Source organism: Schistocerca nitens, chromosome 6, assembly GCF_023898315.1.
Source record: "Schistocerca nitens isolate TAMUIC-IGC-003100 chromosome 6, iqSchNite1.1, whole genome shotgun sequence".
In the NCBI taxonomy this organism is placed as follows: Eukaryota; Metazoa; Arthropoda; class Insecta; order Orthoptera; family Acrididae; genus Schistocerca; species Schistocerca nitens.
In genome coordinates, this window is record NC_064619.1 from 737,564,610 (window position 1) to 737,579,831 (window position 15,222).

The 15,222-nt window shown below is 39.1% G+C and overlaps 1 protein-coding gene across 1 annotated transcript in view; it reads right to left on the minus strand.

Annotated features, from left to right (window-relative positions):
- LOC126262786 (trehalase-like) overlaps nucleotides 1-15,222 on the minus strand; it is a 366,709-nt gene that overhangs the window by 44,466 nt on the left and 307,021 nt on the right. Inside the window, exon 6 of the mRNA XM_049959607.1 lies at nucleotides 9,823-9,967. Coding sequence (XP_049815564.1) covers nucleotides 9,823-9,967 — 145 coding nt within the window. The remainder of the gene's footprint in view (nucleotides 1-9,822; nucleotides 9,968-15,222) is intronic.

A 15,222-nucleotide genomic window follows, 5' to 3' on the forward strand; every position in this document is an offset into this window, starting at 1 on the left:
ATGCTTGTTCAATCTTACACTTACCCAGTTCTACTGTAAGGTTAGTTTTTATTTTATTTGTAATATGTCTGAAGTTGATCCATGTTGTTTTTTTGGCATTCACAATGAGTCTGTTTTCATTAAACCATGTGTCTGCTTCGTCTGTTGCTAATGTGACTTTTTCCTGTAAGTCAGCTTCACTATTTGCTTTAACAAACAAACTTGTATCATCAGCAAACAGTACTGCCTCTGCTTCAGATAGTTGATAAATATTAAAAACAGTAATGGCCCTAATACAGATCCCTGGGGTACTCCATACAAAACTCTCTCGAATCTTGATGAATATGTCCTATCTGCCTGGCTTATCTCCACCTTCTGATACCTGTCTGACAGATATGATTCAAACCATTTGTGGGCAACTCCACGTATCCCATAGGCATATAACTTCCTAAGCAGTAACTTATGGTCAATGACATCAAAGGCCTTTGATAAGTCTAAAAACAATCCACAATTTAATTCCTTTCTGTTTATGGAATTTAGAACAAGTTGCAAAAAATTGAAGATAGCTGTTTCAGTTGATTTATTTTTACGGAAACCATTTTGCGCATTAACCAATATTCTATTCTTAATAAGAAATTTGTATAGTCTCTGATACATTATCCTTTCTATTATTTTTGAGAAACCTGACAACATTGATAAAGGCCTAAAGTTACTAACATCATATTTATCACCATTCTTGTAAAGTGGCTTTATAGTAGACATTTTAAGTTTTGATGGAAACACCCCTGTCTTAAAAGATTCATTTATAATTTCAGTGAGATGCGAGGCTATGTTTCCTGCACTTTGCTTAATGACTTTGTCAGGAATCCCATCACACCCACATGACATTTTATTTTTTAACTTATTTATAGCATTTAGTACCTCTGAATCAGTTACTGGATAAAGGAACATTGTCATGTCATTCATGGGGATTTTTACCTTGCTATTGGAATTGCATTTAGTTTTAATTAAATTTATGGCTATATTTGTGAAATGTTCATTAAATATGTTGGCAATCTGAAGTGGGTCCTTAACTGTTTTACCCCCACTTATAATGACAAAGCTGTTATCTTTTCTTTTGTGTCTACCTATATTTTTATTTATTACCTCCCAAGTTGACTTCATTTTGTTGTTACCTTTCTCAATATAGGTATCATTATCAAGCTTCTTAGCTGCAATTATTACTTTCTTGTACAGGCTTCTATAACATTTCACATGTGCTTTCAGTACTACATTCTTCCTGGCTGATTTATTTAACTTTCTGAGAGTGTCTGATGACTTTCTAATCCCCTGTGTAACCCATGTTTTGGTTTTATGTTTAGTTTTGACTCTTTTTATAGGAAAGGCAACATCGAAGCAGTGTTTGTAGCTTTCAAGGAATGAGTCAAACTTTCTGTTGACATCACCACTTGATTCACTACCCCAGTTGTTATTTTCCAGAATGTAATTAAAAATTCTTATGCTGTCATCATTTATAAATCTCCTTTCTCTGTAATTGTTATTGGTAACGGGGTCCTTGTAAGATGTGACATTTAAACTCAATTTGATACCCTTGTGATCTGAGAAACCAGTGTCAATTACTTCAATGTTATATTCACACTTGTCCTTGTTTATGAATACTTGATCTATTATAGTTTCAGACATATTTCCACATCTGGTAACTTCATTTACAGTTGCCATCATATTATGACACAAAAAGAGATTGCACAGTTGCTGTTGTTTACTACAATCATTCTTAAAGTTAACATTAAAATCACCAAGAACAATTACATTATGTTTAAGTTCATTCAGCAGTCCCTCAAGGTTTTCCATAAAATTGGCAAAGTTGCCCAGTGGTGATCGGTACAAACACACAATAGTAATTTTTAATTTGGTTAGCTCACATATACTGTATTCAAAATCTTTTTCTATGCATTGTAGTTTACATTTAATTTCTTTTGATTCTACCCCTGTCCTAACATAAATACATGTCCCACCCCCTTTATGGTTGATTCTACAAAATTTGCTAATCATTTCAAAATTTGGAATAATTATGCTAGACGCTTGCATTTCTTTTACCCAGTGCTCACTTATGCATAGTATATTAATGTCTTTTAGATAGTCAGTTAATAGAACTTCTATTTCAGCTAATTTACTTTCTAGTCCTTGCACATTTTGGTATACAACTGTTAAAGTTTCATGTAGTGGATTTGCTGCACTATTTACCTTTGTACTTTCTTGTTGCTGACACTGTAAAGATTCTGCCTTTTCTTCTTCTTCAAATTGCGAAGGTCCCATAAAAAATAGTCACTACGCACAGCAGCTCTTCTTATCCTGAGGCTCTTCCTTTGAGATGTCTGCAGAGCAGCTGATGAGTTTCTGGATCTAATTGAATGTTTCTTGGCTGTTGGTGTGGTTGCAGTCCTAGTTACAAGTGAGCATGAAGCATTAAGTGTGTCGAATGTGCTGACAGCTCCATCCTTGGAGGTTTCAGGTGCACATGAGTTTACACTAGGTTTGTAGGCTTTCTCATCTGAAGAAATTGTTTCCTCTTCACCTCTGCTGGATGTTCCTGACATTTCTGCTGGTACCCCATATTCTACCACTCCTTCAGATACTGGTACCAGTATGTTAGGTATCTCTCTCATCTTAGACGTTTCCTTGCAAATTTCCATTTGCTCAGTTACTGCTATGGTGAGGATACCTGGCAGTTTGTGTTGATCATTGAAATTATTTATTGTTTTCATAATTTGAGCACAGACATACAGTTGTCCTGCTCTATTTAGGAGATCTCCACTGTTTATGAAATGTTTTTTTCTGAAATCTAGCTGGACAAATGTTGAATTTGGGTAGCACTTTGTTATTTTGTGAAGCAGTCTGTTAGTTTTTTTTATTTCTTCGTTAACACGAGATTTCTTAAAAAAATCGTATGGAATGCTGGTTACCATCACATGTACATTTTTGAGCTTTTCGAGCGTCTCTCTTAGCGCTCGTCTTGCTGACAATACATCATTGCAGTGGACGTCTACTCCGCCCCCTAGGATTAGAACACAATCATTTTTCTTTATCTTGATACTCAGATTTTCGCAATTGTTGACGATCTCTTTCAGTGGAGCATCAGGTTTTATTACGCTAGTAACACTACATCCTGAGTTATATAGGGTTTCTGCCAGTCTTTTTCCGAGACTGTCGGCAAGTATATGTACAGTAAAAGCATTATTTGTTGTGCTCAAGTCTTCCGAAGTTTTGCAGTCTATTATACGATCTTCTTTCTTTTCACAGTCTCTATGTATTATATTATTAACAGATTTTATCGTTTTGAGCACATTATGGGCTGAGTTGTTAAGTTTTCGCTCGGGGTTTGTGTTAACAGTTGCTTGTATGTTAGGTGTAACGAACTTTTCGGAGGCTTGTTTACTTTCAGTTCTCACGACACTTACTGCTTCCACTCTCTCTCCGCAAGATTTTATTTCGTCACATATTTCCAGAGCATTGTATCTGTTTTGTACAGCGATCTTTTTAGTTGCTTTTAGTTCGTATTTTTTACAATTTACACTCGTTTTTGGAAGAATAGATGTGCTGTAGATTTCGGAGTTTGTGTTAAGTGATGATACTCCATTCAATTCACATTCACGAAGCTTTGCTTTTAGGACTTTTATTGTTTTTTTAGCACTTTGCAATTCATACAACACACTTTGTAACACATTAATTTCACGTCCGGTAGCGTAAGCGACTAACATGGCGTTAAATCCGTTACAACTTCCCTGATCACATTCACATGAAAACACAGTTTTTGCATTAATGAATCTCACACACGCGGAATGTATCCATACTTGGGATTCTAAGCAAAGTCTGAAACCATTTTGCACATTTGAATTACAGATTACACACATGATTACTTTAGAATTACTGTTTTCTTGAGAGAAACTATCACACAATGCTGTTACTGACGCCATCTTAGACTATCATAGTTTTCAGAGTCACATAAAAGAAATTTTATATGTTCTCTGTATATTTCTTAAGTGTGTTCCACATCCAAAAGCAGTTTTACATTTTGGTGGATACACACACACACACACACACACACACACACACACACACACACACTGAATGAGTGCTGACAGCATCAGCTAAAATATACCACTTCAGTCTTTGCAAAAAAAAATGTAGAGAGGCCAATGTTAATGTTTGAATTCTCCCATTTTAAACAAGAGTACAGTTCTCTTAAGTTGCAAGGGATGAGTCTTTTTTGCATATACACATTCTTCTGAACACTAACTTTGTCTTTTGCTCCTAGTAAAATTTCAGTATTTTCATTATTTTGATAGAAATCAGTGACAATCTTTACCACTTCATCAGCTATAACTTTCCATCTTTTTGGTTTAGGAATTGATAAAATACCCATTTCTGTTTTCAGTTCCCTTGCTATGTATTCACTAACATTGAATTCTGACATTAAGTTTTCTCCAGGAGAGCTTCTGTGAAGTATGGAAGGTAGTACATGAGGTATTGGCAGAACTGAAGCAGTAAAGATGGGTCATGAGTCGTGCTTGGGGTAGCTCAGTTGGTGTAGCACTTGCCCGCACAAGGCAAAGGTCAAGAGTTCAAGTCTCCGTATGCCACACAGTTTTCATCCACCAGGAAGTTTCTTTATGTTTCATTTTGACCAAGAGAGTGGAGCTAAAGTTCAAATTTCAATTTTTTCAGGTACTCTTACACTATCCACTATTTCTTTAATTAACAATATCATAGCATCAAAATACAGTTTCATCACGAAACTTTTCTTCTCTATGGTCAGAATTTTCAGTACTTCAATCCAATGCCTGGAATAGTTTTCTTTCCAAAACATACTTCACTCTTTCTAGCTTCTTTCTGCTATTGGAATGGAGTGAAGTTTTAAGGGAGAGCACCCCAAATCATGTACAGTTTTATTTGCATCCTCAATACTTTGACTTTTTAGTACTGATTCGATAAATGTCATCTCTGGGTCATCTGCATCACTGTCATTTCTATCACTGATGTCTGTTTTCTGTTCACAAATCTTACAACATGTTGTGCACAGTTTTTGACCTGGTTTTACATAGATTCATTTAGCACCTAATGTTTTATACAAAGACAAGCAAACTGTCCTCTGTTTGTATGTGTTTTTTGAAAGGAACACAACAAGTCCTTTGAAAATTTTCAGAAACTTTTAAGTAGTAGTATTTCTGATGTACACATATAGTTGCACTCACTTGATGTTGCAGAAAGCTCATATTGGATTGCAGCAATATTAAATCTCATTGGTCTTCACTCAGCTCTTCTATTTTTTGTGGAGTTTTTACCAAGGTATAGATTGTCAAATGAAATCGTGTTTTTAGTAAATATGCATTTTCCATTGCAATTAACTGAGCACTAATTCACTTAAAAACATACTTTATACAAGAGGAATGATAGGGCCGCGCCATGAACAGATCGGACCTAAAGACAAAGAGGAACTGAGGCCAAATAGACTAATTGTTGCATGTCAGTTATTCTCAACAATGAATTTCAGCCATTGTTGTGTTGTTTTTGCGCCTATAAAAGTTTCAAGCAAGCTACTGTTGTATAAGAACACTTTTTTTATCGCTGTGAGCAGGTAATTGGCTGAATGCATAAATCATATATATTATAGTCTTAGAAAAATTACTGAATTAGTCCAATGAAAGGACACAGATTTTCACACTTAAGCTAACTTGGCTGCCTAGAATGAGTTATACTTAAATATGATGATTTGATACCCTTGCATCTGAGGCAGTGAGACAGTCGGTTAATGGACTTAGAGTGAATCTTTCCCAACACAGAAAAAAGTATCTGATTTCAGATGTGTATGTCAGTTATCAGAAGACCCATTCAAATTTTCATTTTATTACATAGCTTATGATATTGTGGATTATTGAAGACCAAAATTAGGTTCAAAGCAGGTTGTAGAAATGTGATATAAGCGTTTTTCCACGTCCTCACAATTTTTCTGAAATCGAAAATTGACATACCGTAAAATGGGGCGACTTTGTGACTGGTGGGGTGACTTTGTGACAAGGGATCGAGTTTTCGTATTTTAAATCTCGCGCCGCGACCGCTCGTCTCAGGAAAGAGCTGAACCACGCATTTCGTTTGTCAGACATGCCACGCCACGTAGCGGCAGCAGGGTGAAGCTTCTGCACACGCATAGTTCCTTCCGACGCCGTTGCTTAGAAACGCTGTTATTTATGTTTTCGTAAAACGAGGGAAACTTTATATTGTGAAAACGTTTATGTTAAGGACGCAACTAAAACAGGTATGTACATTTGTTTGTTAATATGTTGGGCAAAATATTGTAGAATATCGATTAAATCAAGCCATGTTTGTTGAACATATGAGACAAAAACTGAAATGCACGCACTTTGTGTGGCGACTTTGTGACACCCCAACTTGTCACAAAGTCACCACACCATGGTTTTAGGTTATATTTTATCACGTTTTTTTGTCTTTCAAGCACTGAAAAGAAGATGAGGTCTTATAAAAGGAAGTTGGGTGCAAGAGCCTATAGAAATTACTCTCCAGAGACGTTAGATAAAGCCGTTAAATTGGTTTTAACAAATAAAATGACCCTGCGAGCAGCATCTGAAAGGTTAGTGGCAGTTCTTTAATTTTTCATACACTGTCACACAGGAAGTAAACGTTTTATTGGATACTGTAAGGCTAAAATAGACGTTTAGATGACCATCTGTTTGGCGTTTTTAAGCAAATTCTGCTGCTTGAATAGGGAGCAAAATACAGCTATGTACACCAGGAAGTTACCTACATTCCTTTATTTTGTTACAAACTTTACTGTCATAAAACGGGTTTTTACACCAATTTGCAACTTCTGGCATTTGTAAAGGAAGCATTTATGCAAATTTTAAACCTACCTTCGTAAAATTCTGATATTTTTGGCATTTTTTCTATTAAACATCATTTAAAAGGTATGGTATTTTTTTCTGAATTATACCATACTGGTATATATGTTTTATACGTTCTTTTTCTCTTCTTTTAGGTTCAATATTCATCGAAACACATTGTGGAACAAAATCAAAGAGATAAAACGTTCGACCACCTCAAACTCAGAGACAGTCAAACCTAAAAGACAGCATGGGGGTCAACCTATTTTTACAAAAGAAGAAGAGGATACATTCATTGCTCATTCCATTGCAATGGCATCTTATGGTTTCCCAATGACATTACTTGATTTGCGCTGTGTCGTCAAATCATATCTAGATTGAACCGGAAGAAAAGTTCCTGTGTTTGGAAATGGAAACTTTCCTGGGAGAGAGTGGGCCATGTCATTTATGAAGCGGCATAAGTATGTTCTCTCCGAACGTGTCGCCAAAAATATCACATATGCAAGAGCTGCGACTGATACTGAAGTGATTGACTCATATTTTGAGCATTTAGAGAAGGAGTTAGAGGGTATTCCGCCAGAAAAAATTTGGAATTACGACGAAATGAACGTCCAGGACAATCCGGGAAGCAAAAAAGTGTTGGTCAGAAGAGGAGCAAAATATACAGAGCGGATACAAAATTGTTCCAAAGTGTGTACTTCGATTACGGTCTGTGGGAACGCGGCAGGACAGTTGGCTCCACTATACGTAAATTACAAGGCCGAGAACATGTGGTCGACCTGGACTGAAAATGGACCTGAAGGAGCCCGCTACAATCGTACTAAATCTGGATGGTTTGATCACCAAGTGTTTGAGGACTGGTTCATCAATCTTATGCTCCCCATACTGAAACAACAAGATGGCCAAAAAGTTCTTATTGGCGATAATTTGAGTTCGCATATTAACCTAGAGGTTATTCGACTCTGCGAAAAGTACGGGATAAAATTTATCGCACTCCCACCAAATGCGACACATCTACTGCAACCGCTAGATGTTGCCATATTCAGAGTTCTAAAACTGATTTGGCGTGAAATTTTGTCAGATTGGAAGCAATCGACATCTGGTAGCCGGTGCACATCAGTTCCAAAAGATGAACTGCCAGGTCTGTTAAAGAAAATGAAGGACAAGCTGCAGGAGAACATCATAAAAAATCTCCAGTCAGGATTTAGGAAGACTGGGATTTTTCCGCTTAACAAAATGGAAGTCCTCCAAAGACTCCCGAAGGCCGTCTTGGAAGAGAGCCTACAGTCCTTATCAGGAGTGGTTGGTGAGATCTTCATAGAAGAACTGCAGAAGAAGAGAGAAGAGGTTACAGGATGCCGGGCCCCCAAGAGAAGGAGAAGGCTCACTGTTCCAGCAGGCAGAAGTATCTCCAGTGCCGAAATCGAAGCCAGTAGGGCGGAACAGCCGAAAGGGAAGAACACAAAAGCCAGCACTTCCTCCAGACCCAGCGGATCCAAGGAAAAGGCTGTACTGGCAGGTGAGATGTCTGAAGAAAGCTCTTCAGATGAAGACAACAGCAGAGAGAGGAACTGGACGGATGAAGATCCCAGTGACCCCGACGTGCTGGATGAATCTTTCAGCTGTTTGGAGGATTCAGAACCTGAAATGTCTCCCACAAAAGTGATTCCAAATGATAAAGACGTCTTGGGAATCGACAGCATGGCTCCTGAAAAAAACGTTTTCAAAGTGGATGATTTTGTAGTGGTGAACTTTGAAGGGAAACTTTTTCCAGGAAGGGTGACTGAAGAAAAACAAGAGGGCTACATTATCAGCGTTATGGAGAGGACCAAGATGTTCTGGAAGTGGCCTACTAAAGAAGATGCTATTCTGTACTCCAAAGAAGAAGTTTTGTACACTATCGACCCCCCAAGACCGGTAGGAAAGCGAGGGTTCTTTGAGGTGAAAAATCTAGATTAGGGAGCTCCTTTTTCATCACTTGTAAAAATGATGTAGCTCTACCAAAGCATCAAACACATGTACATTGATTAAATATACTTTTTGATTGGTCAAAATTGTGACATTATTTTTTTCCCATACTTTGTAACCCAAAAACAATGTTGTCACAAAGTCACCCCACAGGGTGGGGTGACTTTGTGACAGAGTTTTCCCTTTATATAGTCGTTCATAAAAAAGATACAAATTTTTTGAAGACATAATCTTGTAAAGGAAGGTTGTAGCTATCTTATGATGCCATCCGTTTCAGTTTATGTTAAAAATTGATCAGTGTACGAGTGAAAACATGCAAAACTTGTCACAAAGTCACCCCATTTTACGGTACATTAGTATTTTTTTTTAAGTTTTCTTTGTAACTTTTCTGCTTCAATAACTCAATATTTGTTAACTATATGCCTTACTTAATTTCTGAAAAAAATTTGAAATCAAAAGCTTCTTAAATGCCTGAGTTATGTGCATTTATGTAGATAAGTACCATTTTGCACTGACATTCTTGCAGAGCCCAATTATGAGAATATCATTAAATTTAAAATTTGATATAAAATAAAGTTGAAGTCTGAGACCAAAAAGATTTAGCAGAAGTTCCTGTGTTATAAGTATAAGTAAATGTGCAAAATTTTGTGAATATCTGAAATAGAGGGTTACAAATCCTTATTGTGTGTTTTGGGGTGAAGTGACCCTGTGAGCATGTATTTAAAATGGAAAAAACTGGTAGCTCAAAAGCTGACAACATGTCTCTCTTGTTATATGTGTCTGTGTGCCAGACAGTAATCAGCTGCTGGTATGTGGTTGCTTTTCCTCATTCTTTTATTCTGTCACTATACAGTTTCCTCTTTTGCAAATGGAAGTATAATTATTCTCCTTTGCCTTTTAGGAGAAAATTATTTTTAGGACTAGAAATGGAAGGGACAACTATGCATTTATTTACTGTTAACAGACCTAAGATACTTACCACGGTTGTTTGTTTTGGGTGTAGCTTCTAGTACTTGGTCATATTTTTTCAGGAGCTCAAGGATTATTCCATTTGACCATCCAAAACCAGTCTGAACTTCATACTCTCCACCACCTCCTTTCCTCCCAAAGCTGGAAGCATCATACTGCAACAAACGATAATACCTAAAATTCTGTCTGGAATTTAATTACTTATTTTTCATCTGTTGACACTTTTGTAGTGATATTTGATATGTCAGGGTATACATACATTACTTACAGAACATTTAGTATTTATATAAACTTAGGGTATATAGGGTAGTTTGATAGATAATATCAGTGCTGAGCTTCCATAGATCAGCTCAGTGATGTGTCCCCTTTCACTGCTCGAATCCACAGAGGGTAAAGAAAGCTAAATTTTATTTATATTAAATGGTAGAAAAATCATACCTCAGTAGCATTATTAGCAAAAGCAGATGATGTCAGATTTTGTCTGTATCTCCTCTACCACAAGTTGCCCCAAACTTCAAGAGAACTAAGAAGACATGCAGAAGAACTTGAAACCTAAACTCTTAAAATTGGCAGGATCTTTGGCACTCAGTGGGTTGCCTCTAGCTTTAGAAAGATTTCAGCAGTTTGCAAAATTATGAGGCAATAGTTTCACATATCACATTTGTTAACAGAGACAACACTGACAGGAAAATGTATGAAAGTCTTCTAAAAATAACCACCAGTGTTTACATTATTATGGATCCAGGTTTAACGTGCAAATGAGTTATCTGGCCTTTGTTTAGAACTATAGGCTTGTCGCGTTCCCACTGTGCATTAGGCTTGTAACTATCATATTCTTATTGTGGAAGAAGTATGTCTTCTATGTTTATCATGTTTTCATTGAAGATCACTCAGGAAAGAACACATAACATATGCAGTGGCTACACAATGATGACCAATGGAATTTTACAGAAAACTTGTGTAGAACTGCCCAGAAATGTTCTGTGAAATCAACAATAAAACAATTATAATGTAGCACATTGTTTAAAAGTTATTGAATGCTCGCACACCATGCCAAGGAGTAAGTACAAGTAAATGCTCCTCGTGGCTGGCACGCGAATCTCGTTCACACTTGCATTCTGTCAGCTGATCGGGGCTGCCAGCCACGTGACCATCTTAGTCACCACGCAGCCCCCCACAGGAGACCGGAGCACTTTTGTTGTTGGTAACTGCCTCAGACTCTGTCCTTAAATCTGGCTGGAAAGTGCACACGATGTCCGTTCCACTTTGTACTCTGGGTCTGCGTTGAAGGAGATGCATGAGGTTCTGGATTATCAGCTGGCGAAAATGCCAGTCGGTGGAGGGAACTGTATGCATCTAAAGATTCCTCCAAGAAAAAAGCAGGTTTAACTTGGTCGACCGACACTGTGTTCCTTCTTCCATTCACCGTAATGTCCATCGTTTTGTCCCATCTTGTTATTATGTGATGTGCTCCAGTGTAAGGTGGTGTGTGCACTGGTTAATGCCGTCTTTGTGTAGCAGGACATGGGTGCAATGCTTTAACTATTTATGTACAAACATGTGTGGTGTCCCATGTTGCGATGCCAGATGTGATCGCATGTGTGAAATCCGATCCCAAAATTGGGACAACTGTGATAAATCCCCCGGTAAGGCACCAGGACGAATAAGCTCACCTGGTAGCCACAGGGATTCCCCACAGACCAACTCAACAGGGGATGTGTTGAGGTCTGCCTCAGTGATGCTGCAGAGGGCAAGTAGCACTAAAGGAAGAGCCATGATCCACTTGGATTTGTGAAACATTACGGCAACTTTGAGGGACTGGTGCCACCGTTCAACCATGTCGTTGCTGGCTGGATGATAATTTCTTGTTATGTGATGTAATGCCCCGCAAAACTTGCTTAGCTGAGTAAACATTTCACATATGTAATGGACAGCCAAAACGAGCAACCCAGAGGGACAAAATTGAGGTAGCTAGCATTTCGGCAGAAATGTTGTCAATCAGAATTGCTTCTGTCCAATGAGTGAATCTATCAATGATAGTTAGCAAATAGTGTTGACCCTCTGAGGGCGTTAAAGGTCCCACAACATCCAAGCAGACGTGGGTTAACCTCTCGGTCATGTCTGGGAATTTGCCTACTGGCACACGAAGGTGACGTGAAATTTTGCTGTGGTGACAATTGACACACGTGCGAGCCCACTGACGGTAATCTTTTTGTATCCCCAGCCACACGTAATGACCAGATACGAGCTTCGTCATTGCCTTTACCCCTGGATGACATAAATGGTGGAGGTTATTAAATATTTGCTTACACAGGTCTGCTGGGACAAATGGGCATGCTTTGTTATTGGAGGTGTCACAATATATCTAAGTGTCTGACCCTGGTACATCAATGAGCTTGAGCTGCAGGCCTGCTGTGTCATCTTTTAGGCAATTTTCAAGTTCTTAATCTGATTGTTGTGCTTGGTCTAGGCATCTGAGGTTGATAGTCTCCATGATTGCATTGACGCATGAGAAACAGTCTGCCCCTACATTGTTCAACCGAAAAATGTGTTTAATGTCAGTGGAAAATTAAGCAATAGCTTCCTACTGATTGAACTGTCTTGGTGAGCATCTGTTGTTATTCTGGCGGAAGGTGAATGTCAGAGGTTTATGGTCCATATAATTGTAAATACTCTCGCCTCCAGCTGCATTCAGAAATATTTTACAGAAACGTAAATGGTCATCAATTCATGGTCGTAAGTGCTCCATTGTTGCTGCGTGGGCAATAATATCCAAGAGAAAAAAGCGAGGGGCTGCCAGGCTTTGTCCACATATTGCTGCAATACTGCACTGATGGCCACCTGGCTAGCATCGATCACAAACGCAAGAGATGCGTCTAAAGCAGCGTGAGCAAGAAACGTTGCCTCAGCTATGCTTTTCTTGGCAGTTTTGAAAGTGTCTATCATTGTCTGTGACCACTGCACAGGTGCTTTGCTTTTTGCTTTTGTACTGGCCAGCACTGCTGTAAGTGGTTCTTGAAGTTCTGCCGCATGTGGCAGATGGCAGCGATAAAATTTGAGGATTCCAAGGAATCTACATGATTCTTTGGCTGTCTCTGTGTGAGGAATATTGAAAATGGCTTTAACTTTCTCTGGAAAAGGGTGCGATCCCGCAGAAGAAATTAGGTGACCCAAAAACATTATCTCCAGTTGTCCAAATACACACTTAGTGACATTCAAAACAATGCCGTATTTGTCGAGGTGCTCAAAAACTTCAATGAGATGCTGCTCGTGTTCCTCCGGCGACACTGAAAAGATGAGTACGTCATCTAGGTAGGCAGAACAACACGGTAACCCTCGCAATACAGAATCAATGAATTGTTGCCATGTTTGTGCGGTGTTCTCATGCCAAACATCATAAATAAGCTTTCGAACAACCCAAAAGGCGTTGTAATGGCTGTCTTCAGTATATCTTCCTCAGCAACCAGAATTTTTATGTATGCTTTGGCACAATCCAACACACTAAACACCTGTTTGCCACACAATGCGTGATTGTAGTCCTTTAGGAGAGGCACTGGATAGTGGTCTGGAATTGTTCTCATGTTTAAGGCTTGGTAGTTGCCACACAGCCACCACATGCCATTCTTTTTAGACACCAAATGCAGGGGTGACGACCAAGCCCCACTAGATGGGTGGATAATGTCCTCGGCCAGCATAGCACTGAACTCTGCCTTAGTGACTGCATACCAGTCAGGAGCTAATTGTCTGGGTCTGCGTGAAATTGGGGCGCCAGCCATAGTATTAATGTAGTGTACTGTACCACGACGTACCTTTTGTGGGGTCCCTGAGATCTTATGAGAGCAGGGAACCATGCTAGCAGCTTAGAGTACCTGTTGTCTGAATCCTGGATCGCCTTGGCATCGTAAGTTACAGTGTGGCACTAGAATCCAGTGGTGGACAGCCCTGTGACTGAGTCCAGCAGCCTGAGCTTTGGCGACGTCAGGCATCAGGCGGTAATGCACCAAGAGGTCTGCATCTATGATTGGCTCCATCACGTCTGCAACTATGAAGTTCCACACCAAAGAACGTCTCAGTCAAAGGTCTAGTTCCAAATGTTGTACTCCATAAGTCGTGATCACAGAATTATTAGTGGCTGACAGTTGAAATGTGGCAGCCGGACGGTATTTATGAAGCTTATCATGTGGTAGGATGCTGAGGTCATATCCAGTGTCGATCAAAAACTTTCAGCCTGTCTTGCAATGCGTTAAGAATAGATGTACAGAAGATCTGCCAGGTGTGTTTAATTCTGTGTGATGTTTGCTGCCGGTATATGCACAAGGCAGATTTCATTTGCGTGCCTGCTCTCCATATCGCTGGTGATACCAACATACGTTAGCAGGCAGTGCATCACCAGAGGCATGCACACATGATAAAGAGTAGCTTCAGGATCTCCATTGGAACTGTCCTTTAATGTTCCGGTCAGCGAGCAATTCATTCATTTGTCTACTGAGGGTATCAACCTTGCTTAATAAGTTGTCATTCAGCTGTTTGTTAAGTGTTTCCACTTTATTCGTGAGACTATTGTAGTTGGGCTTAGTTCCCAACAAAGCACTGGAACACACCATCAGTGGATCAGAATAGGAAGTGGGTACAATTGCATCTTCAATATGGTCGGCGAGATTGGCTATGGTGTCAAGCAGCATATGGGTTTGTGACGCGACGATGGCTTTCACTTGGGCCGGCAATCTACTGCTCCATAATATACGAAGTAGCATATCCAAGACCGTGCCTGCATTGACTTTGCTCCTCAAGTGACAGAGGTATTTAGACAGTATTTGTCTCCAATGTCCTCCTGTGTTAGAACCTGGCGTGCCCTCTCATGGGTGACTGGAATTCGAGAGTAGAAAAAGGGAGAGAAGGAAACATAGTAGGTGAATATGGATTGGGGCTAAGAAATGAAAGAGGAAGCTGCCTGGTAGAATTTTGCGCAGAGCATAACGTAATCATAGCTAACACTTGGTTCAAGAATCATGAAAGAAGGCTGTATACATGGAAGAACCCTGGAGATACTAAAAGGTATCAGATAGTTTATATAATGCTAAGATAGAGATTTAGGAACCAGGTTTTAAATTGTACGACATTTCCAGGGCTATGTGGACTCTGACCACAATCTACTAGTTATGAGCTGTAGATTAAAACTGAAGAAACTGCAAAAAGGTGGGAATTTAAGGAGTTCAGACCTGGATTAACTGACTAAACCAGAGGATGTACAGAGTTTCAGGGAGAGCATAAGGGAACAATTGACAGGAATATGGGAAAGAAATACAGTAGAAGAAGAATGGGTAGCTTTGAGGGATGAAATAGTGAAGGCAGCAGAGGATCAAATAGGTAAAAAGACGAGGGCTAGTAGAAACCCTTGGGTAACAGAAGA